Source organism: Acomys minous (assembly GCF_964271855.1).
Source record: "Acomys minous genome assembly, chromosome: 6".
NCBI lineage: Eukaryota > Metazoa > Chordata > Mammalia > Rodentia > Muridae > Acomys > Acomys minous.
The window spans coordinates 69,355,102-69,377,145 of record NC_140487.1 but is presented as its reverse complement, the minus strand read 5'-3'; the positions used below and the strand labels follow the sequence as shown (position 1 = coordinate 69,377,145).

General features: G+C 47.7%; 1 protein-coding gene across 2 annotated transcripts in view; it reads right to left on the bottom strand.

Moving 5' to 3' along the window:
* Positions 1 to 22,044, bottom strand: part of ATP6V0A4 (ATPase H+ transporting V0 subunit a4) — a 79,534-nt gene that overhangs the window by 34,710 nt on the left and 22,780 nt on the right. The window contains exons 1-9 of one of the 2 annotated variants that reach the window (XM_084787615.1): positions 17,964 to 18,201; positions 14,878 to 15,011; positions 13,674 to 13,752; positions 13,280 to 13,374; positions 9,155 to 9,280; positions 8,529 to 8,623; positions 6,417 to 6,543; positions 3,438 to 3,520; positions 2,569 to 2,662 (exon numbers count right to left, since the gene is read on the bottom strand). In XM_084787615.1, the coding sequence (XP_084643741.1) occupies positions 2,569 to 2,662; positions 3,438 to 3,520; positions 6,417 to 6,543; positions 8,529 to 8,623; positions 9,155 to 9,280; positions 13,280 to 13,374; positions 13,674 to 13,752; positions 14,878 to 14,994 (816 nt within the window). In that variant the 5' untranslated portion in view covers positions 14,995 to 15,011; positions 17,964 to 18,201. Of the gene's footprint in view, positions 1 to 2,568; positions 2,663 to 3,437; positions 3,521 to 6,416; positions 6,544 to 8,528; positions 8,624 to 9,154; positions 9,281 to 13,279; positions 13,375 to 13,673; positions 13,753 to 14,877; positions 15,012 to 17,963; positions 18,202 to 22,044 lie in introns of those variants that run through there. The other variant, XM_084787614.1, reaches the window with a different exon arrangement.

The window sequence follows — 22,044 nt, the reverse complement described above, 5'->3', positions numbered from 1 at the left end:
GTGTGTGAAGCAACATCTATTACTTGGACCTACCCAATCTGTGGTCATTTGCTCCAAGGTCTCCAAACCAGACCAAACAGTCCACTTAATAATCTCTCCAATAAATGTTATGTGGGCTCATGAGTGACAATCTGGCACTCATAAAATTCATTTGATAGGGGCTGGAGAGATGGCTCAGCAGTTAAGAGCACTATCTGCTCTTCCAGAGGTCCTGAGTTCAATTCCCACCAACCATGTAGGGGCTCACCACCATCTAGAATGAGATCTGGTGCCCTCTTCTGGCATGCAGGTGTACACTGCATATATACATAATAAATAAATAAGATAAACACTTTTTAAAAAATTCATTTGATGGAATTAGATTTCATGTTTTGACAAATAAAACAGTCAGCTTTTTCAGTAGCCATTCATAAGGCTGTTACAGCATACCACAAAAGACTTATCATAAATGTGAGACCAATACTACACAGGCCTGCACATGTGTCCTGAAGGGTCACTTAAAAGTGTCATGCAGCCTGGCCTGAGGATCACCAGGAGACAAGACCACCTTGGCACAACTTTACAGCACACCTTCACAAACTTTACAGCAATAGTCACCCTAACAAGAACACAGTGCAGTCTCCAGGAAAGAAACACCTGCAAGCCAGAGAGATGGCTCAGGGTATAAAGGCGCTCCCCGCCTAGCCTGACTTCCTGAGTTTGATTCCCAGAACCTACATGGTGGAAAGAATCTACTTTTACAAGTTTTCCTCTGACCTCCACATGCCATAACACATGTGCCTACACACGCACATGCACAGACACATGTGCATGCACACACACACACACAAATGTAACTAAAAAAAAAAAAAAACCCTGCTCACAGGCAGGATTGAATTGTACAATCCTGAGAATAGGCTCCAGGAAAGGCCCTCCCGGTCAGCCAGTCACTTGAGCCTGTAACGACACATGTCTGCTCCCTCGGTTTGTTTAAAAGATTCCTCACTGCCAAAAGGAGCTGCCAGATATTGGGGAGAAGTTCATCCTTGGCCATGACTGAACAGAGGGGGAGAAGCTGGCCAATCAGATCCCTGAACACAACTGCCCACTTCTTCCATGACGCCTTCCCGAGGCCCATCACAGAGCATTTTCATAAAGGGAATCACCTGAGGGAAACAGTTGCTGGGACGGTGGCTAAAAAGGGATAGAGGCAATTAAATAAATTAAACACAGATATTCCGGGGCAGTAAAAGTGCCTGCCAGGCAAAAAGCTTTCAAGACCCGTGTGCCAGGTGTGCTTGCCATAGACCTGTAAGCCCAGCACTGGGGCAGAAGCAGGAGGATTGACATGAGTAAAGGCAAGCCTGGATTATGAACTAAATAGCAGCCCAGATAGGGCTGCATAGCAAGACCCAGTCTCTAAAATGAATAAACAAAACCCAGTTTCTACACCCATACACCGAGGATTTCAACTGCCCTGGCCTATCCAGTAGCCACATGTAACTTTGCGAATTTAAATTTAATAAAAATCCAATAGTCTGGGACAATGACTCAGAAAAGCGCTTGCCTTACAAGCATGGCAACGTGAGTCCAATTCTACAAGCCGCTTAAAAGTGCCTCGCACTGCGGTCTATGCTAGTAATCCAATGCTTAGGAGGTAGAGGTAGGAGGGGCCCTGAGGCTTGTTGGTCAGTCAGCCTACGTAAGTGGTGAGCACTGGTAAAATCCAGGACCCTGTCTCAAAGAAGGTAAATAGCACCCTTGAAGATAATATCTGAAATTGAAATTGTCCTCTGGCTTCTACATATGTGTACATATGCATGTGTACCGTGTGTGTGTGTGTGTGTGTGTGTGTGTGTGTGTGTGTGTATGTGTGTGTGTGTGTGTGTGTGTGTGTGTGTGTGTAGGAAGTTTAACTAGCAATTAAAATTCAGTCCCTGTGTCACTAGCCCCGTTTCAACAGTTCAGCAGCCACCTGGGGCCACTAAGTACAACACTGGATAGAGCAGGCTGCAGAGCAAGCCTGTGGTGTGGAAATTTCCAAGGGACTGCCAGCCCTGATACAGAATATACCATCAGATGGAGGCCCAGCGACTCCAGTGACCAGGTTCCATGCTGCTACCACTCAAGAGTGTTCTAGTCAGACTCACTCCGTGTCCCTAGGGGTGGTGACAACAGACCTTTCCAAGGAAAAGTATCTGGGATGCATGGGTTTCTCACATGGAAAAACCAGCTGTTTCCACAGTCGTTAATCAGCATAACAATTCAGTATGGGCAAACTGGTTGCTCCACTCGGTTTGCTGGTTACAGACTCATCAGGAAAAGGCTGGTCATAAAGGGCTCCTTTCATTAGCTACGGGCGGCTGCCTGGAGGTAAACTAGGGCTGTGGTCCATTCTTCGCCGAGCAGCATGTGACAGACATGCAGAATTGTCAGCCCCAGCCCATCGAACATTGCTTTCTAGTTGTGCAATCTACCGCAGCTCCAACCAGAATTGCAAAGCAAACATTCCAGGCAGGGGCCAGGGGACAGATTCATAAGGAAAGGGCAGAGGCCCCCATCAGCTCATGGCCTGGAGCCCTCACTCACAGTGACTAAGTCTTCCAGCCTCACGTTGACATTGGCCAGCATCTCCTTGCGCTCGGCTGCAGGTTCCGGGCAGGGGTAGATAGTAGCACGAAACCTGTGTTTAACATATACCAAAGGACGCACGTTGAGTTACTACAGAAGAGCTTCTACCTGTCCCTTTCCTATGAGGCTATCGCCAGCTGAAACGGCTAAAGCAGGCAAGCCTTTGCTAAGCTAGCCTCCTGTGTTGTCCTCAGAAAATGATTCACAGTGCCCCATGCCCATCGTCCCAGCACTTAGAAGGGTGATGAGTCAGGAGGGTGACAAGCTCAAAGCTTCTACAGAGTGAATTCTAGGCCAGCCTGGGGTCATCCTTCAAGGGAGGGTGCTTTCCTAGCGTGAGTGAGGTCCTAGGTTCAATCCCCAGGACAACATACACACACAACCACAAGTAAAACCAAAGTTGTTCTACAGACACGGCTGGGCCATGGTGACTGCTCTCTCCTTTTCTATGGACTCTTTTTTTTTTTTTTTTTTTTTTGGTGCCAGTGAATCAAACCCAAGACCTCTAGCCTGTCAGGCAAGTGCCCTACAACTTCACTCAGCCTGAGTCTGCCCACTGGGTAGTAGCAAGAGCAGAGCCAGGCATGGCCCGAAGTAGGTTGTGTCTCCACGTTGCTACCTCTGTGTCCAGCTAGATGCCTTCTCCCCCTTCATACGCTCACACACCACTGAAAGTCGGTTGCATTTTCAGCATCATTTTAAATGAGCTTCAGAAAGTTATTCTAAAGCCTGAGTTGACTTCAAAGAGGGCCCAGTCCCGTGCACTCTGTACGGCACAGCTCTTTACCCAACCCCGATCACCGTGACCAAGAGTGACAGTCTCTCACCCGTCACAGATCTTCTTGATTTTCAACCTGAGCTGTTCTCCTTGGTAAAATATGATGAATATGTTCTTTTTCATTTCTTCTTTCTGGAATATCAGGGGAGAAAAAGATTATTTTCCTTCCTTCGTTTCCTTCTTTCCCAGGGTTGGGGATGGACGCTCTGTGCCTATATCTACCACTGACCTACACCTAGCAGAGCATAAACTGAAAATCTGAAGGCCCCGAAGTAACAGCTGTTGTGCTGTTAATCGAGGAGGCCACAGCTGTTGTGTTGCTAATCGAAGAGGCCACAGCTGGGTGTTGAATTCTGCTCTCACCCGCCCCCCCATAGGGAAGAGCAGTGCTCACACCTAAGAAAACATCTCCAAGAGAGGCTAGCATGGTCCAAGGCTCAAACCAGCAGTAGCATCCAAAGCAGCAGTCAACATCTGCATGTCACAGATAAGTCTGTTTGATACTTAACAAAGGGAAAGCTGTGACTAAGTTTTGACTCACCCAGGTACTGACTAGGTGCCCTTAAGAACACGTACTGCCTAGGCTGGGTGTGGTGGCACACACCTTTAATCCCAGCACTCCTGAGGCACGTAAAAGTTTCAGACCAGTCAGGGCTAAGTAGTGAGACCCTGTCTCAAAAGAAAGAACAAGAAGACAAAAACAAAACAAAGCAAAAGCCACCTCAGACTAGGGGTATAGCTCGGTGGCTGAGAGCCTGCCTAGCCTGTGCAAAGTCCCTGGGTTCAGTTCTCAGCACTGCAAAAGCAAAAGTTATTTGTAAAGACCCAACTATGAACTGTTTGTTGTTGCTGTTTTTCACTTGAGAAGGTAAGGAAAAATTATAAAACATGCCGCTGATGGTTACAATCCAATGAGCTCATCACCTAGCACTCAGGGCCCCAGAAGTAGGTGCCGCCTCAGAGAGAAGCCACTTGTCAGGCCCAGGGAATGTCATGAAAATGTCACATACCCTTTAAGCCAGCAAGCCTGCCTTCTTCGGATCCTTAATGAACTAATTCATTAAGAAGCGAAAACCCGCCGGGCGGTGGTGGCACACGCCTTTAATCCCAGCACTCGGGAGGCAGAGGCAGGCGGATCGCTGTGAGTTCAAGGCCAGCCTGGTCTACAAAGTTAGTCCAGGACAGGCAAAGCTACACAGAGAAACCTTGTCTCAAAAAACCAAAAAAAAAAAAAAAAAAAAAAAAAAAAAAAGAAGCGAAAACCCACATACATAACCCCAGGACTGAGATGATGAGGAAGGTGGTCCTGACTTAAAGCCGGCCTGGGGATACACTGCCTTAAAATAACCACCACCAAAAGGTCTTGGAGCACAGAGACATAGGGAGGGTAACGGGAAACAAACATCCAGAGAGACATCCTGAGGGTCGCATCACTATGTGTACACATGATCCCCTTGGCAGCTGCTCATAGGACCAGGTTAGGGTGTTCCTGGATTTCTGGAACCACCTGCTTTACACTATTTCCAAACATCCTCCGCCCACAGAAGCTTCCTGGGCTTTCCTCTGAATCTTTGAGGTCATCTGGTCTCCAGATCTGCTAGAAGCAGGGATCTGTTCTGACTTCCTGGCACCTGCTGGTTGGCCCTCTGTGTCTGCGATTGTCTTTCTCCAAATAGTCCCTTTATAAATATTCTCTCCCACCATGACGACTACATGCCAAGCCTTAATTGTAAAGTGACAATTCAATGTCACAATTTAAAATAACTTTAGAAACTGGGCATGGTGGACAATTCCTGTGATCTTAGCACTTGGACACTACAGGCAGGAAGACCAGAGGTTCAAGGCCTGTCTATGCTACATGGGCAATTTGAAAATGAATATAGGATGTATAGGATGCACAGGATTATGGGTAGAAATTTCTTATCGTTTTAAGTGAAAAAAAGAGTAGAAAAATCATTTCCACATAAAATTATAACTGCACTTGGGAGGCAGAGGCAGGCAGGTCTCTGAGTTTTGAAGCCAGTGTGCTCTACAGAGTGAGTTCCAGGACAGTTAGGGCTAAAATCTTGAAAAAATCAAAAGATAAAATAAATAAAATAAAATTCAAACTGCCTTGGTTAGAGAAAAGCAATACACAAAGATAGGTAAAGTATGCTGGTGTACTGGAGAGTGTGCTGTGTACTTCTTATTTCTTTAATTATTCACAGGAGAGAACACGAACACAGTCCCCCATTATTACAAATTATGAGCTTGACTTTCTCACCTTGGGGTCAGGACATCACAGATACAATGGATAAGCCTTATCCGGAGAGAACCCTAGCCATCTCCTCGCCAGCTGAATATATGTGCTTTTTTTTTTTTTCTTATTTTCTATTCTATTTTAACTGTGACTGTTTTTAATCAGTTGAAACTTAAGATTAATTCTTTTAGCCTCTCATCTGGAATATTACAGGCTTTCGGCTACCAGGGGTGAAAGGACAGGTGGGCTTAAGTATTAATTGGGAGGGTGGACGAAGCAATTAGCTTACAGACTTAACAACAACCACCGCGTAGCCTTCAGTGACGCCCGTGGACAGTAAGCAGCAAGCATCTATCTACCTTATTAACATCATCTGAGAGGCCATAAGAAGTGAGGACCCTTGGGCTCCATGCTCCACCCTAGCCTGGCTAGATCCCAGGTGACTCTTCAACTTATGGGCGCACTGAAGCTGGAGAAACAGACTCCGAACAGCTCTGGGTACCACTGTGATGAAAACAGATTCGGCCCCACACGGTACTAGGATAGCAAGTACCTAGAAACAAGATACCTACACAGCTGGCTGACTGGACCAATTGTGATGTGTTAAGAATAACTGGTCCTTAGATAGACCTTTCAAATGTATTAAACTTAAAATGGAGGGTGAACTAAGGAGAAAAGGAAAAGAGACAAGAGAGGAGCAGGGGAGGAAACAGAGGTTATAGAGAGGCAGTTAGTGCTATGGACTCCAGGAAGCTCACAGGGCCCTTCCTGGAGGCCTGAGGCACCCACCGTCACAGGATCCTCCAGAAGTGTGTCCATTTCACTAAACTTCAAGTACACATTTCCCCGGCAGACTCTCCACAGCAGCCTCTCGAAGGAAGCCATCCTCTCCCTGTTTATCACACCAGCCGTGAACCTAGGCAGCGGGAAGAAGACACATCAGTGAGGCGAGGGCCTGTGGGGGAGACACGGGATCCGCTCACAAAGCCACACACATCCCAGCTCCAACCGGCCCGCATACAGTCAGAGTGCCTGTTTTCTTTGATATTCCTTGTCATAGTCACGGCAATTCTATCTCTCCTGTATATAACATTATATACTGTATATATTATATATGTATATATATGTGTGTATTATGTAGTATACGTATCATATTATAGATGATAGACCATTCCAATGGTGTTGTAGCCAATGTCTGTAAATGGCCAATAATCGCTATAGATTTTTAATTTTTAATTTTTAATTTTTTTTTAAGGTTTTTTGAGACAGGGTTTCTCTGTGTAACAGCCCTGGCTGTCCTAGATTCACTTTATAGACCAGGCTGGCCTTGAACTCACAGAGATCTACCTGTTTCTGCCTCCCAAGTGTTAAATTTTTATTTTTAAAAAAGTAATGTAGTAAGAAACACACATTGCCAGCACTCGGGAGGCAGAGGCAGGTGCATCTCTGTGAGTTCAAGGGCAGCCTGGTCTACAAAGTGAGTCCAGGACAGCCAAGGCTACACAGAGAAACCCTGTCTCAAAAAACCTAAATAAAGAAAGGCACATTGATGCCCTGTACTATGGTTCTTAGATAACTGCCTAAACTACTTCTGGCATGGTTTTCTTTCTTTTGGGAGTTTTTGTTTGTTTGGTTGTTGTTTGGTTTTTGTTTTTGTTTTTTGGTTTTTGGTTTTTTTGGGGGGGGTTTTGAGACAAAGTTTCTCTTGTAGTCCTGGCTGTCCTGGACTCGCTTTGTGGACCAGGCTGGCCTCGAACTCATAGGTCCGCCTGCCTCTGCCTCCCGAGTGCTGGGATTAAAGGAGCGTACCACCACGCCCAGCCTTGGTTTTCAAACTGTAGCTTTTCAACCTAAAGATTTATTACTTTAGATGATATTAATCTTGCATTACTTTCAGGTAAAATATTTATATAAACATTATCTTCTTTCCATTTCAATTTTTGGTTTGTTTTTTTGTTTTTGTTTTTGGTTTTTTGGTTTTTCAAGACAGGGTTTCTCTATGTAGCCTTGGCTGTCCTGGACTCACTTTGTAGACCAGGCTGGCCTTGAACTCACAGCGATCCGCCTGCCTCTGCCTCCCGAGTGCTGGGATTAAAGGCACGTGCTATCACGCCCGGCTGGTTTTTTAAAAACAGGGTTTCTCTATATAGTCCTGGCTGTCATAGAGCTCACTATATAGACCAAGCTGTCCTTGAACTCATAGAGATCCACCTGCCCCTGCCTCCTGAGTGATGGGACTAAAGGTGTGTGTGTGTGTGTGTGTGTGTGTGTGTGTGTGTGTGTGTGTGCCAACACACCCGGCTGCATTTCAAGTTTCAATAGGCTGTGAAATATGTACTGAATAAAAAATCAGGGACCTCCAGCCACAGTGTTCATAAATATTTTAAACTTTACCAATCTCAGATAAACACTGAGTACAATCTCGTCTTGAACTGCCACATATTTTCAGGAGTATCACACATCATGTCATATTACTACCATGTACTTAGGATTGATTTGCCTGCGCAATTCTGTCATTTATAATGACATTTGAAAACTCCAAATGTATTTTATCAAACATAAGGGGAAAAAAAAAACATATCTACCACCCAGGAAAGAGTGACATATAACTAATGAGCCATGTCCGTCCCTCACGGGAGCCATATACACAAACATTCTCCAAGCTGAAGACATGAATATAATCAAGATCAAGGGGCCCTCCCTCCCTTGCTGGCCGCGTGGATTACTCCTGTAAGTGTGTCTCTGTGTGGAAGCCTTGTATTCACACACAGGCTGTCCCACACCCAGGTGTGCTTCACTCAGTGATTCATCAATCGGGAAGGTTGATCACAAACCAGGCATCAAGCGAAGGACCCCTGCACCTATCCACACCCAATTCTTAGGGTGTGAAGCTATCCTCACCCCAACTTTCCAGCCATGAATGCAGGTATGGTTCTTAACTCCAAGAGACCAGAAGTGTCTTCAACAAAGAAATCTTCAGCTAAGTTGGTTTCTGTCTGAAAGACAAAAACACCAGCACTGTCATCAGACACAGGATAACTTAGAAGGCCCCGGACCTCAGGGTTTGCTCTGTTTCTAAGGAAGCTTTGCTCTTCCACAAATGTCAACAGAAATGAGCAAGCAGAGAATCCTTGTTAGGACAACCCCTGCCCCAACCTTCCCACCCCACCCCCACCCCTAAGTCTGCGCAAACCCCATGCTCCCTTGCTCAGATTCTCCCTCTCTTAGGCCATACTTTTGTTTTCTTAATTGCGACAGGGTCTCTTTATGTCACCCTGGCTGGCCTGGAACTTGACCTATAGGCCTGCCTCTGCCTCCCAAGTACGGGGATTGAAGGCCTGAGAATTTGCGTTCAATTGAACCAGGATCACGGCTACTCCATCGGGATTACTCCCTTGGACTGATAGCCTGGCCCTGGGGCAAGAAACAAAGCATTTTATTCTTAGTCCAGACCAGGCCAGTTTTCCAAATAGAAACGTGGGACTCTGAGGAAAGGGCCCTTTAGTAATTCCACCGCACAAAAACACCTCAAAAAAGTCCTGGGTTTTCTTGAGGAGGTACTTGAGTTCTGTCAGTTCCAGAAAGCTCTTCTTCAAAGCCTGTTGGTTCTGGTTGGCTTCCTGTAACTCTCCTTCCAGTTTCTCCAGAGTAGTCTGTGCAAGGGAGAAAAAAATAAACCCGGCAAAAAGTGCTGTGACATTTCTTCTATGCTCTAACCACAAAGCAGGAATCCAAGAGGTGGTCCCCCGTGTCATAACGGAGCTGAAGTACGGCCCTGCTCAGCTACAAGCTAAGTATTCTTGTAGCACGTAGTAAGCCAGAGGACCACAGGCCAGGGTGTCATCACCCAATGAGGACAATGCTAAAGCACTCTGAGGGGAGGAAGACAGGTCACAAGGAACTCCTGGCATCTTCCCCCCTTTTAAGACCCCTAAGAGGTAAGTAATTTTACACACTGGGAACTCATTCTGCCCCGGACACACAGTAGTGATGGTTAAAATGCAAACCAGAGAGTCTGTATACTCTCCTGTGACTGCTGCCCTGACCCACACACCAGTTCCACATGAATCTGAAGAGCCAGACACCAGCAGGAAGAGAAAAGAGCCTACAGAGAAAGGTGAGGGGAAAGGCAGGAAGGTAGAGCTAAGCCAAAAACAAAAACAATTTCCTTCCTCAAATGTGCACATGCGCGCACACACACAGACACACAAAAGAATACAGCTTGTGATGAAACCTGCTGAGGAAAATCACCAGCACAACCAGGACAAAAAAATCACATGGAGTTAAGTCACCTTCTACAGAACAGTCTGGGAAGACAGCTTTTAGGTTTTGTTTTAGAATCTTCAAAGAGATAAGGGGTGGGGTGGGGGGAACAGGGGGAAAGTGCTGCTTTCACCAGCAAAGAAATGGTTAAATAGCAATTTCCTAACATAAGAAAGCAGGCAGGAGACAGGCAGGATGGCTCAGCACGTGATGGCTCCTGCCTAAGAACCCAAATGCCATCCCCAGGATACGCATGGAGAAAGGAGAGAACCAACTCCTGCAAGTGCCTTCTGACTTCTACACGCACATTAGGCATGTGCACATGGGCAGGCATGCACGCTCAACAAGACACGTAAATAAATGCAACAATGTCCAAAACCACGGAGACAGAAAAAGAGAATTTAGTGTATTCTAGACACACTTTGTAAATGCAATATTGAAATTTACCAGCTGGGCGTGGTGTCTCACACCTTTAATGCCAGCATTCAATACACAGAGGCACAGAGATCTCTGAGAGTTAGAGGCCAGTGTGGCCAGCCAGGGACGTCTCAAAACAAACAGACAAAAAAACAAAAACAAAAACAAAAAAATGATAATCATCATCACCATCACCATCATCATCATCATGTAAAAACCTGGAAGGTCACTTATCTAAAAAGACCTTTAAGATGCAGTGGAGAGGGCTGGCCAGTTGGCTTTGCAATTAAAAACACTTAACTGCTCTTGCAGGGGACCAGAGTTCAATTCCAAATACCCACATGAAGGCCCACAACTGTCTGTAACAACACCTATAACCCCATCCCAGGAGACCTGATGCCTTGTTCTGACCTCTGAGGGCACAAGGCATGGACATGCATGCAGGCAAAACACACTCATACATATACAAGAAAATAAAGTTTAATTAAATGGAGAAAGCATACTATATTTAACAAAAGCACTGCAACTATAGAAATGAGCTGACTTCAGAAACATGAAACAATATAGAATCTACAAGAAGTGGGGGCTGGTGCGGTGGCTCAGTGGTCAGGAGCATTGACCGCTCTTCTGGTGGACCAGGGTTCTAATCCCAGCACCTACACGGTGACCAACAACTCTCTGCAATTCCAACTCCATAGGATCCAGGCCCCTTTTCTGAACTCCACCAGCTCCAAGCACGCGCGCGCACACACACACACACACACACACACACACACACGCAGACAATACACTCATACATGTAGAATTAAAAAATAGTTAAAAATAACGAGAAAAAAAAATAAATTACAAGCTGGGCATGGTGGCGCACGCCTTTAATTCCAGCACTCAGGAGACAGAGGCAGGTGGATCGCTGTGAGTTCGAGGCCAGGCTGGACTACAAAGTGAGTCCAGGATAGTCAAGGCTACACAGAGAAACCCTGTCTTGAAAACCCAAAAAATAAATAAATAAATTACAAAAGAAAAACAATATAGGGATCAGCCTTGGGTGTTGTTTTCAGAAGCCATCCACGTGGTTGGTTGTTTTGTTTTGTCTTTTAGATGGGGTTTCTGACTGGCCTATAGTTCATCTCATAAGCTAGGCTGGCTGTCCAGGTAGTGTTCAGAATCTGCCTGCCTCTGCTTCCTCAGTGTTGGGATTACAAACATGTGACACCACATCTAGTTTGTTTTGTTTTCGTTTTTAATCTTTAATGTGGGGTATGGGGAATCAAACTCAAGTAAGGTCAGCACCTTGCCCTTTGAGCTACCTCCACAGCCTTCAGCCACGTGAGGGGTGGTTAACTAAAGAGCAAAGGCCGGGGCCACCACCAGCAGAAACAGGTTAAGAGCACCTATTTTCAAAGTGCGGTACCTCTGCAATCCTAGAATCTTCCTGGATGTGGCCAAGTTTGAGACTGGCCTATGAGGCTCCAATCTCAAAATTAAATTAATAAATTGATTGAATGATTGGTTGGCTGATTAAAGAGCTGGATACAGTGGCGCATGCCTGTAATCCCAGCACTCAGGGAGGCAGAGGCAGGTGGATTTCTGTGAGTTCTAGGCCAGCCTGATCTACAAAGCAAGTCCAGAACAGCCAAGCCTACACAGAGAAAGACTGTCTTGAAAAACAAAAACAAAAATATATAAAATTAAAAAAATAAAAAGATTGTCATTCTAAATATTTTTTAAGTCTACCCAAGGGACAGGCTTACCAAAGGGAGATTTAAAACTAACAATAAGAAAGACTACACAGGGCCTAGAGAGATGGCTCCACGGTTAACAGCACTGGCTGCTCTTACAGGGCATTTGGTTTAGTTCCCATGACCCATGTGGTGGCTCATAACCATTTATAACTCCAATTCCAAGTGAGCTGAAGCTTTGTCCTCCATAGGCGCCAAACACACACACGGTGCACATACACACCTGCAGGCAAACACTCACACATGTAAAATACATACAGCTTTTTAAAAAGGAAGGCTAACCATGCCAATGATACCTTTGTCCCCAAAACAAGTTTACAATGTCAGACAGAACTGTATATTTGACATTTGGAGCAGTGAGAGTTGACACTCCTGCCTCAGCTCAGCTGGGGGTTTTACAGAACAGTCAGAAAAACCAGGAGGAGCTGTGTTTGTTCTGTTTTGTTTTTAAGTGAAAAGAGCCAGTCATGCCCCCCTTCACACACACACACACACACACACACACACACACACACACACACACACACACCCTTATGAGCCCTTCCAGCCTGGCTTATGTCACCACACAGAAAAGACTTCACAGACTTTTGTGCACAGAGAAATCCCCTCAGAGTACTTTGTTGAGAAAGGAAAACAGCCTCCCCCTAATTGGCATAAGAGGCCCTAACGTTGTGCCGCAAAACTTTCTTCGGATAGTATCTTAGTGGGGATTTCTACCTCTAGGATGAAACGTCAGGACCAAAGCAACCTGCAGAGCAAAGTGTTTCTTTCACCTAACAGTTCCACATCATGGTCCATGACTAAGGGAAGTCAGGACAGGAACTCACACGGGGCAGGAGGAGGAGCTAACACAGAGGCCATGGAGGAACGGTGCTTCCTGGCTTGCTCCTTGTGGATTCCTAAGCCTTCTTTCTTACAGATCCCAGGACTGCCTGCCCATGGATGGCACCGCCCACAATGGGCTGGGCCCTTCCCCGTCAATCACTAATTAAGAAAATGCCCTACAGGCTTGCCTATAGCTCAATCTCATAGAGGCACTTTTCTCAACCAAGGCTTCCTCCTGTCAGATGCCTCTAGCTTGTCAAGTTGGTATAAAACGAGTGTCAGTGCAGACACCAAGTAAACCCCCCCTCCTCACCCCGAAAGGAACTATCACCTACTTGCTCTCGTGGAAAGGACCTGGGAGCCACGTGACCATCCTCAGCTGGGGAGATGATAAAGCGAGGCACCTACCTCCAGGGAGATCATTTCCCGAGGGAGAGGGGTCTCTGGATCCTTCTCAGGCACCTGGATGATAATCTCATTTTGCATCTCATCTTCCAGAAAACCTGAAGGAGAACACAGGCGCTTGTGATTTCCCAGACCTGAGAAGGAGGGTCCAGCAGAACAGGTGCCCTCAGCCAGCCCGATTGTCTGCTAAACTAACTGTCCTAGCTCTTGCCCAGCAGCAGAGGGCCATCCTCCAACCTCCTATACCCTCTGCCTTGGGGGGGGGGGGGGGGAATCACCTCAGAAAGCGTTGCACACGGCAGAGGGTCCTGCCAAGTAAGGGCGGTAGTTAAAGCTCTACAGACTATGTTGCCATTTAGTGGGTTCACATTTAATCACTAAGGGGAAAGTGGCTTACGGAGGATTCTCTCCAGCGACTCGCACCTTCGGACTTCATTCACAAACTTCCGCTGGAAGATGTTCACGTTTGCATTTAGCTGCAGGAAAAGGGGAAACCGCAAGCTCCCGTTAGAGACCCACAGCTGCCAGTGTCTGTCTTTCATCCTTGTGTCACCATCTTGGTGCTAGAAGTGTTGAGACTTAGACATGGCTGTGCACAAGGCACGTGAGTAGCAGAGAAGCTGCAGCACCCAGTCCCTACCCTCCTCAGTGGGGCCAGAGATAAGAAGGGACCTTGAGTAGTATACAGGTCTACACTGGGCATCCCAGTCATCAACAGGAATTCAGCCTTTGCTGTGGGTAACTCTCAGCTTAGCCTAGTAAAGGTTGGAGCTAGGGACATGGTTCGGTGGCTACGAGCACTTGCTGTTCTTTCAGGAGCCAAGGCAGCTGACAACCATGTGTAACTCCAGCTCTGGCAGATCCAATGCCTCTGGCCTCGTGAGCACCTACACTCGCGTGCACATACTCACTTGCAGACACACATACACACCTACACGTGATAAAAATAAAAGCTTTAAAAGATATTAGCGAGGACTGGCCTCTTGTCGGGTGCTGCTAATAACTAGCAATGCAAAGGACAGGACGCAGGCCCCCCACGAGGGAGCTGAGGTTTGTCTTTGATGCTGGTGAGGAACTAAAAGGCTGGTTTTTCCAAACTGGACTTGGTAAGAGCTTGGCAAAGATATAAATGGCCCATGAGAAGCAACACTCCAGACAGCCCCTCCCTAGAGTGTTACTACGGAGTTCAGCGTCAGAAGCAGCTGCCGGCTCCAGAAACAGCTGTCTCTGGTCTGACTAGTCAGAGAAAACCGACTCTGTGTTCCTTCGAACATCGGTAATCCATGTGTTCACCGCCCAGATCCAGTGTCTCGAGAGGCTCTGCAAGCACTGAAACTCAGTGATGTCTGACATCCAGCCCCCATACCCGAACACTTCAAAACATCCCCAGGAGAAGACAAAGGAGGAGAGACAGAGCCGATGACCTGCTGAGGGTCATCAGAAATCTTAGCCAAAAGGTCAGGGCCATGGAATTCCGCCCATCCCAGCTCTGGGCTCCTCTTCCTGCAGAATGTGTTTTGTTGATTAACAAGAAGTATTGAGCAAGGGCCGTCTACAGCCGCCCCCACCCTCCTCTTATCTCCCAAGACTGCAGCACCTACATCTTTGAACTGAACCAAGCCAAGCTCTCCCAGCTCCGCCACACAGCAATATGCAGCCTCCACTTGGAGAAACACTTGGGATAAGCACATCTCCTCGCTTCGAAACATGGACGCCATGTTGGCCCAGCCTCAGTCTGGAGGGGGGGAAAAGAGAGAGAGAGAGATTGAAGGTAATACATATGTGAACATCTTAACATGATTTCTTTCAGTTAGTTTTGTTTTTGTTTTTTGTTTTTTGTTTTTTGTTTTTGTTTTTTTTGGTTTTCCGAGACAGGGTCTCTCTCTGTGTAGCCTTGGCTGTCCTGGACTCGCTTTGTAGACCAGGCTGGCCTCGAACTCACAGCGATCCGCCTGCCTCTGCCTCCCGAGTGCTGGGATTAAAGGCGTGCGCCACCACGCCCAGCTTTTCAGTTAGGATTTTTGAAAATTAGAGCTGGGTTATAATTCAGTGATAGAGTACTGACATAATCCTAGTCCAGTCTCCAATGCCAACTATATCACAGACAGACAGACAGACAAGACAAATAAACCAGCATTAACAAACCCAAGCCAGGCGGTGGTGGTGCATATCTTTAATCCCAGCACTCAGGAGGCAGAGGCAGATAGATCGCTGTGAGTTCGAGGCCCAGCCTGGTCTACACAGTGAGTCTAGGACAGCCAAGACTACACAGAGAAACCTCGTCTCGAAAACAACAAAAAACAAAAAAACCGAAATCACCCCAGACTGAGACTTGTAAGCACCAATATGATGTCACGGCTGGAAAATGTGCCCCACCCCACCTCCAATCTTAACCTGCTAGGTCACAACTACAACACAAGTGCTCAGGGGGTGGGGAGCAAATTCCCCTCCATCCATGAGTACATATAATGTATAAGTGAAACAAGCATGAGTGTTGCATATAGGGTCCCATCCCCAAGATAGAAAATTAGGAATGTGTATATATGGCAAATGTGGCACCAAGCAATTTCAGATCAGGGACGCTTGAGCAGTGTGATGTGACACCCAAGGCTGCGGTGGGAGCATGCTCCAAGTCTCGCTGTGAAGCAGAGAAAAGCCACTAAGGCAGGCCCTGGCTCTCAATAGGGTGTTTTCCTGATGATGCTCAGGGAGAGTGCATGCCAAAGCATGGGGTGTGATGAGTGTGACTCCCCACCACCCAAATGCACCATGGGCCTGGGAGATTGCTCAGTGAAGAAAGGGGCTTGCCATCGGGCCTGATTTTACTGAACTCAATCCCAGGAACCATAACATTGAGGGACAGAGCCAGGTATGGTAGCACAGGCCTTCAGTCCCAGCACTAGGGAGGCAGAGACAGGCGGGTCTCTGAGTTCAAGGCCAGCCTGGTCTACAGAGCCCCGGCTACACAGAGAAACCTTGTCTTAGAAAACAAAAACCAACAACAAAATGCATAAATAAATAATACACAGAGAGAGGGGGGGAGAGAGAGAGAAGAAGAGAGAGAGGGAGGGAGAGAAGGAGAGAGAGAGAAGGAGAGAGAGAGAGAGAGAGAGAGAGAGAGAGAGAGAGAGAGAGAACAGACTTGCAAATGGGTTAACTGAACCCCAGAGTTTTCACCAGGAACACATCAGGGTAAAAGGACTGGTGTCTAGGCCACTCAGACCCAGAAGGGTCTACACCCCACATGCAGGCCGTCTTACCCCCATAGCCAAAGCCAGAACCATCTAAGGTTCGTGGGTCCAGAAGTCCAGCACTAAGACCTCAGTCTCCTCCCCCAGGGCTGGCGGGCATACAGCCTCCACGATCCCTGTTTCCATGTGACCCCCAGGGCCTGCAGCCCCACTTCCCTCCTTCACTTCATTGAAAAGCTCTGAACTCAACTCCAGATCCTGGGAAATCAGGACCCCACCCCCACCCCCCATCTCTACTTGGCTTGCCAGGCCCTGACCCTTCCCTGGTTGTATCTAAGAGAGACACTCCCACCCCCCAACTGTGTTCCTCTTGGACTCCACGCCCAGGTTTGGAGAATCCAAGGGACTGCACCATGACCTCCTCACAGGCCATCAGCGATTCAAGCCTTTTCTGATTGTGAGCCCCTTTCCCACCCCCACCCCAAAACCCCTTTTCCTAGAACTCTTCTCCTGGACCTTTGGGGTCCAGACACTCACACACGGCCACACACTGGCGAGAACAAAATAGCCATGGTGCCCAGTACATGGATCAGAGGGTGAGGAAGGACCAGGATGCTTCATGGTGATTTACTGAAGGCCATGTGAGAGCAGCAGGGGATACCGGCCTGGCCGCCACAGACTAGTTTTCTACAGGAGCACATCACGCCCCCCATCCCCCACCCCCAAGCCCCAAATGGTCCCTGCTGCTTCTCTCAGCCTTTTCCTTCAAGTCAACCTGGAAACCCAGTCCTCCTCCAGCCTAGATTTCACTTCCTAACATACAGCAGACCAATAGCCTTCCAGACCCTGGCCCTGTCGCCACAGCAGGGTAAAGTCCAAAGCCTCCCCCGCCCCCCATGAGCAGGCTGAGAAAAAGCCTCTCATGTGGCCTCTGTCTGCTCTGCTTCCTCTGTCTTCACTCCGCTCTCCAGACATCTGTACTCAGTTTCTCCCTGATCCTGCACCTACCGCGGGGTCTTCGCTCACCCGGACTCTCTTTTCTTTCCCCTCCACCATCCACCCACCGTCCTACATAATCCTGTCATCCCTCCATTCTGCCGGTGAACCTTCCTGGCTATCCTGCCTCCTGTCTGCTGCCAGATTCTCAGTCAGCGACTTAGTTAACACGGACCCTCTCTCTCTACTAGGCAGCAAAACCCTGAGCCCCACGACCCAGTGGTCGCCACTCTAGCTTAGAGCAAGCTCAATATTAATCACGAAGCAATTTTCGAAAATGATTTCCTGACTCATTTCTCTCCTTACCCCGCTCCCCGCATCACCCCTGCCCCAGAAGTCCACCAGCTAGCGCGACACTCTGCCTTTGGGCACCGAAATGAATCGTAACTTTTTTTTTTTTTAACTATTCTGTCTGATAAACCGGGTAACAATATGATCACAGGACCACAAGGCATTAGCTTCATGCGGACCAAAAGGCACAATGCAAAGACCTTTCTCACCTTAGAGCTGGTTCTAGGTGGGGACACACTGCCCGGTTCGTGGGAGTGCCCAGCAGCAGCAGCAGCAGCAGCAACAGGCGCCACAGTCAATTGTGGCTTTCAAGTGGCCCAGGGCCCGGTAGTGGCAGGGAGGTCGCCCAGCCTCTCTCCCCCTCCACACAGTCCCAGCTCCCTCTCCAGAGGCCACTCTGTTGTATCAACACATCCTGCCGTGGGTGAGCTCAAACCTGCCACACCGGCCAGCCCTGCTCCTCCCCAGCCCCACCTGGGCCCCGCCCTCAGTGTCGACCTTGAAGTCCCCACTGCCAAGCAGGAACGGAGTTCTCTAAGTGGGTAACTTGCCCCTCAGGGAACTGAGATTGGGGACAAGGTTTCCTGGGGCCCTAGAGGGGTTAAGACAGACCGCAGACTAACTCAGCTCCTGCACAAGTCAAAAGCCTCAGTCTCAAGAATGAGGCTGGGGCGTGGCTCACTGGTAGAGCCCTTGCCTAACACGTGGGAGGCTCTGGGTCGGATCCCAGCACTGCGCAAAACAGAAAAAATGAAATGGCATTAAGAAGTAGTTTTGGAAGCAAGCAAAGCATCTGATTCACTGTCCCCGTGAGTGCTTTTCTGGACACTATTTGCAAAGATGAAGAAACAGATGAATCAATCCTTCGAAGCCCGGCATCTCAAGTGCTATTTTGCCGAGTGATGGGAAAAACAGAGCAAGCAAGTCAGAGACGTCTCTGGGCTCACATGAATGAGCTTTCCAGAACAGCTTTTCCACATAGCTGTGTACCAACTATGTGAAAATGTACCCACTAGGCCCTCAAATGAGGGGTGGCTTTTAGTTTGGGGGCTTTTTTTTTTCTTCTTTTCATTTTGTAGTGTGTATACCTGTGTGTGTTTTGTTTGAGACAGGGACTGGTGTAGCCCAGGCTGGCCTTGAACTTCTGTGGGAGAACCTCTCAGCCTTCTGCCCCCACCTCGCCAGGGCTGGGATTACCGGGCATGCGCATCCGCCCGGTGAACTCAGGGCTCCGTGCCTTACTAGGCAGGTGCTCACCTGACTGAGCTACAGCCCTCATAGGTCCCCTTCAGAGACCTTCCGAAGTCCCAATCAGCTCTCTATCAGCTTCTGACAGTTCAGACACCCTTGACTCTTCCAGATCACATGGCTCAAGTGGTGGAGAAGCAGCACAGCAGCCCAGACCATCTTTTATTTCAGGCCCCACTTACACTAGGAGCTTTTCAGGCCGTTTGGTAAGTAGACTAAAGTAACACTCCCAAATGAGGAGAACACTGTCGCTTTATAAAAGGCTCACGAAGCATTGTGCCCCATTCTTAGTTGTAAGAGGGACTGGATGCCATACAGGGACAGCCTGTCCCTCCCCAGAAAGGGCAATCCTGAAGTGCACACACCTCTCAAAAATGGACTCATTTCCCATCTTCTGATAGGCAAATGTCTCACTAGTAAGTCTATAATAAATCGTCTGCTGTTTCTTGCTCACTAGATTCAACCAGCATAATGTCCACAATGTGACGCACTGAGGTGATATCTGTGGGAGAGAAAGGTGATCAGGATCTCAACAAACCAAACTGCAACCATCTTTATCTCTGCCTTCTTTATTCTCGGGTTTCTATGTCATAAGGGCACCAGGCAAGCACATCTGCCTCTCCAATATAAAAGCAAATGAAACCCCACTTCCGCATAAGGCCACATTCCGAGCTACCAGAGGCTAAGGCCTCAACATACAAATCAGAGGGTTGGGCACACAGTCCAGTCCATAATATGTAAGGAATCCCTGGAGTGCCAGGACTGAACACTAGGGAAGTCAAAGGTTTTAAGGCTGGACAAAAGACACTAACATGAGAACGGGGATAGTCCTAAGAATAAACATGCAAGAAGGCAAAGTGTCTCAAGCATGTTGGGGTGGTCATAAAGAAGATGGAGTTTTCTAGGTCACTCTGTGCCTTACCTCATGGGTTGGAGGGAATTCAGAGTAAGAAGCATGCAGTTAAGAAGTTGACTGCCGGTGTGTGGTGGCAAATGCCTTTAATCCCAGCACTTGGGAGGCAGAGGCAGGTGGATCAATGTGAGTTCAAGGCCAGCTTGGTCTACAAAGCGAGTCCTGGACAGCCAAGGCTGCACAGAGAAACCCTGTCTTGAAAAAAATTAAAAAAAAAACAAAAAACAAAAACCAAGCCAGGCATGGGCATGGTGGTGCACGCCTTTAATCTCAGCACTTGGGAGGGAGAGACAGGAGGTTCTTTGTGAGTTTGAGGCCAGCCTAGTCTACAAAGTGAGACCAGGACAGCCAAAGCTACACAGAGAAACCCTGTCTCGAAAAACCAGAAAAAAAAAAAAACAACAACAAAGAAACAAAACAAAAGAAGTTGACGACAAAGGAAGAAAAGACAGATGGGGCAGTTGCAGACATGTCTATTTAAAAATGTGGCTGCAAAAGATAAAAAAGGAGAGAGTGGGGCAATCTGAAGAGAAAATGAGACCTCGTGGAAAAGGGCTGCAGTGCCTTGAAATAGGCTCATAGGTTTGAACACTTTGTCCTCAGCTGGTGGAAGTGTTTGGGAAGGATTAGGAAGCGTGGCACTGCAGGAGGAGGTGTGTCATGGGTCGGACTTTTGAGACATCAAAACCTTCCTACCGTTCCAGCGTTCTCTCTGATTCCTCTCTGTGGATCAGAACATGAGCTGGCAGCTGCTGCTCCAAAGCCATGCCTGCCTGCCTGCTGCCATGCTCCCTACCAGCGTGGCCATGGGCTTCTATCCCTCTGAAACTATAAGCCCAATTAAATGCTTCTTCTGTAAGTTGCCTTGGTCAATGGTGTTTCATCACAGCAAGACAATTATATCCTGTTTCCTGAACACTAGGATTAAACATGTGTGCCACCATGCCTGACAATTCACTCTTGTTTCTTTAACCATTTGTTTTGCAGGCTTAAAAAAAAAAAAAAGAGTAGATAATTCTCCTGCAAATCATTGAACATATTCATATATAGAGAGTTAAATTAATTCTTTTTGGCAGTGCTGGCTAGAGCCTATGGCTTCAAACATGGTAGGCAAGGGCTCTACCACTGAGTTATAACCCCATATAACCCCAGTCCTCTTTTTTCAAGGCAAGGACTCACTAAGTTGCACAGGCTGGCCTGGAACTTGGACTCTTTATGGCTCTTGGCTTTCCCAATACTGGAGTTACAGAGCTGCATCACCAAACCATATATTTTTATATATACTCAGAAATCCCCAACTCAGTTCATTGAAGGAGAATAGCAGTTCAATTTGACGTGAGGTCTTGGGACAAAGAACTCTCACAGAGTTAGCTCCAAAGCAGCAGTGCTGTGACAGTCCATGCTTGATGCCAGCTCCACTGGGCAGCTGAAGCCATTTCACACTTGCCCTGGAAGGTCCGTGGGGCGGCGCTCGAATGGCCTGAGGACTTTCTATTAAGTGGCTCTTAAGCTGAAGGTCTGGGCTCCCCACTTGCAGCGTCCCTGTGCACAGAGGGCCTCCTGTGTTCTCTGCCTATACCCAGATTGGAAGGACACAGACCATACCCACAGATTCAGCTACACGAGATGAGTCTATAAGAGAACAGCACTTAGAAAACAAGAGGAGATAAGCATACGGCAAGCTCAAATGCTTGCGAGGAAATTAAGCCCAACAAAATGCTCTAGCTACAAAAGTCACACTGGCTTTTCAAAGACTATTGTTTAACTTTTAGGAATGGGGTTCCAGCCAGGTCACCTTCATTCAAATAGGCGATTTTATCGTGCCCTGACAGCTAGCGCTTCTGTACTCTCGGCCATCCACGGTGCTAACGAAGAGCTCGCAATAGGAGCAGGTGACTCCAAGTTGCTTCAGAGGCACACCGCCTTCCCTCCACCTCCCACACTCCACAATGGACTCCATTGATCGTGACATCACTGGCGAGCCTGTCCTCCAGCCCACAGTGATCTAATGTACGGCTCTTGGAAGCAGGAGCCTTCCTGCTTTAGCAATCCCCGCTTCCTCCTGGCCACACAGGCTCTCTCACAGTGTGCTACAGTGACACTGGTACCACTGGCTCTCGCCGGCTGTT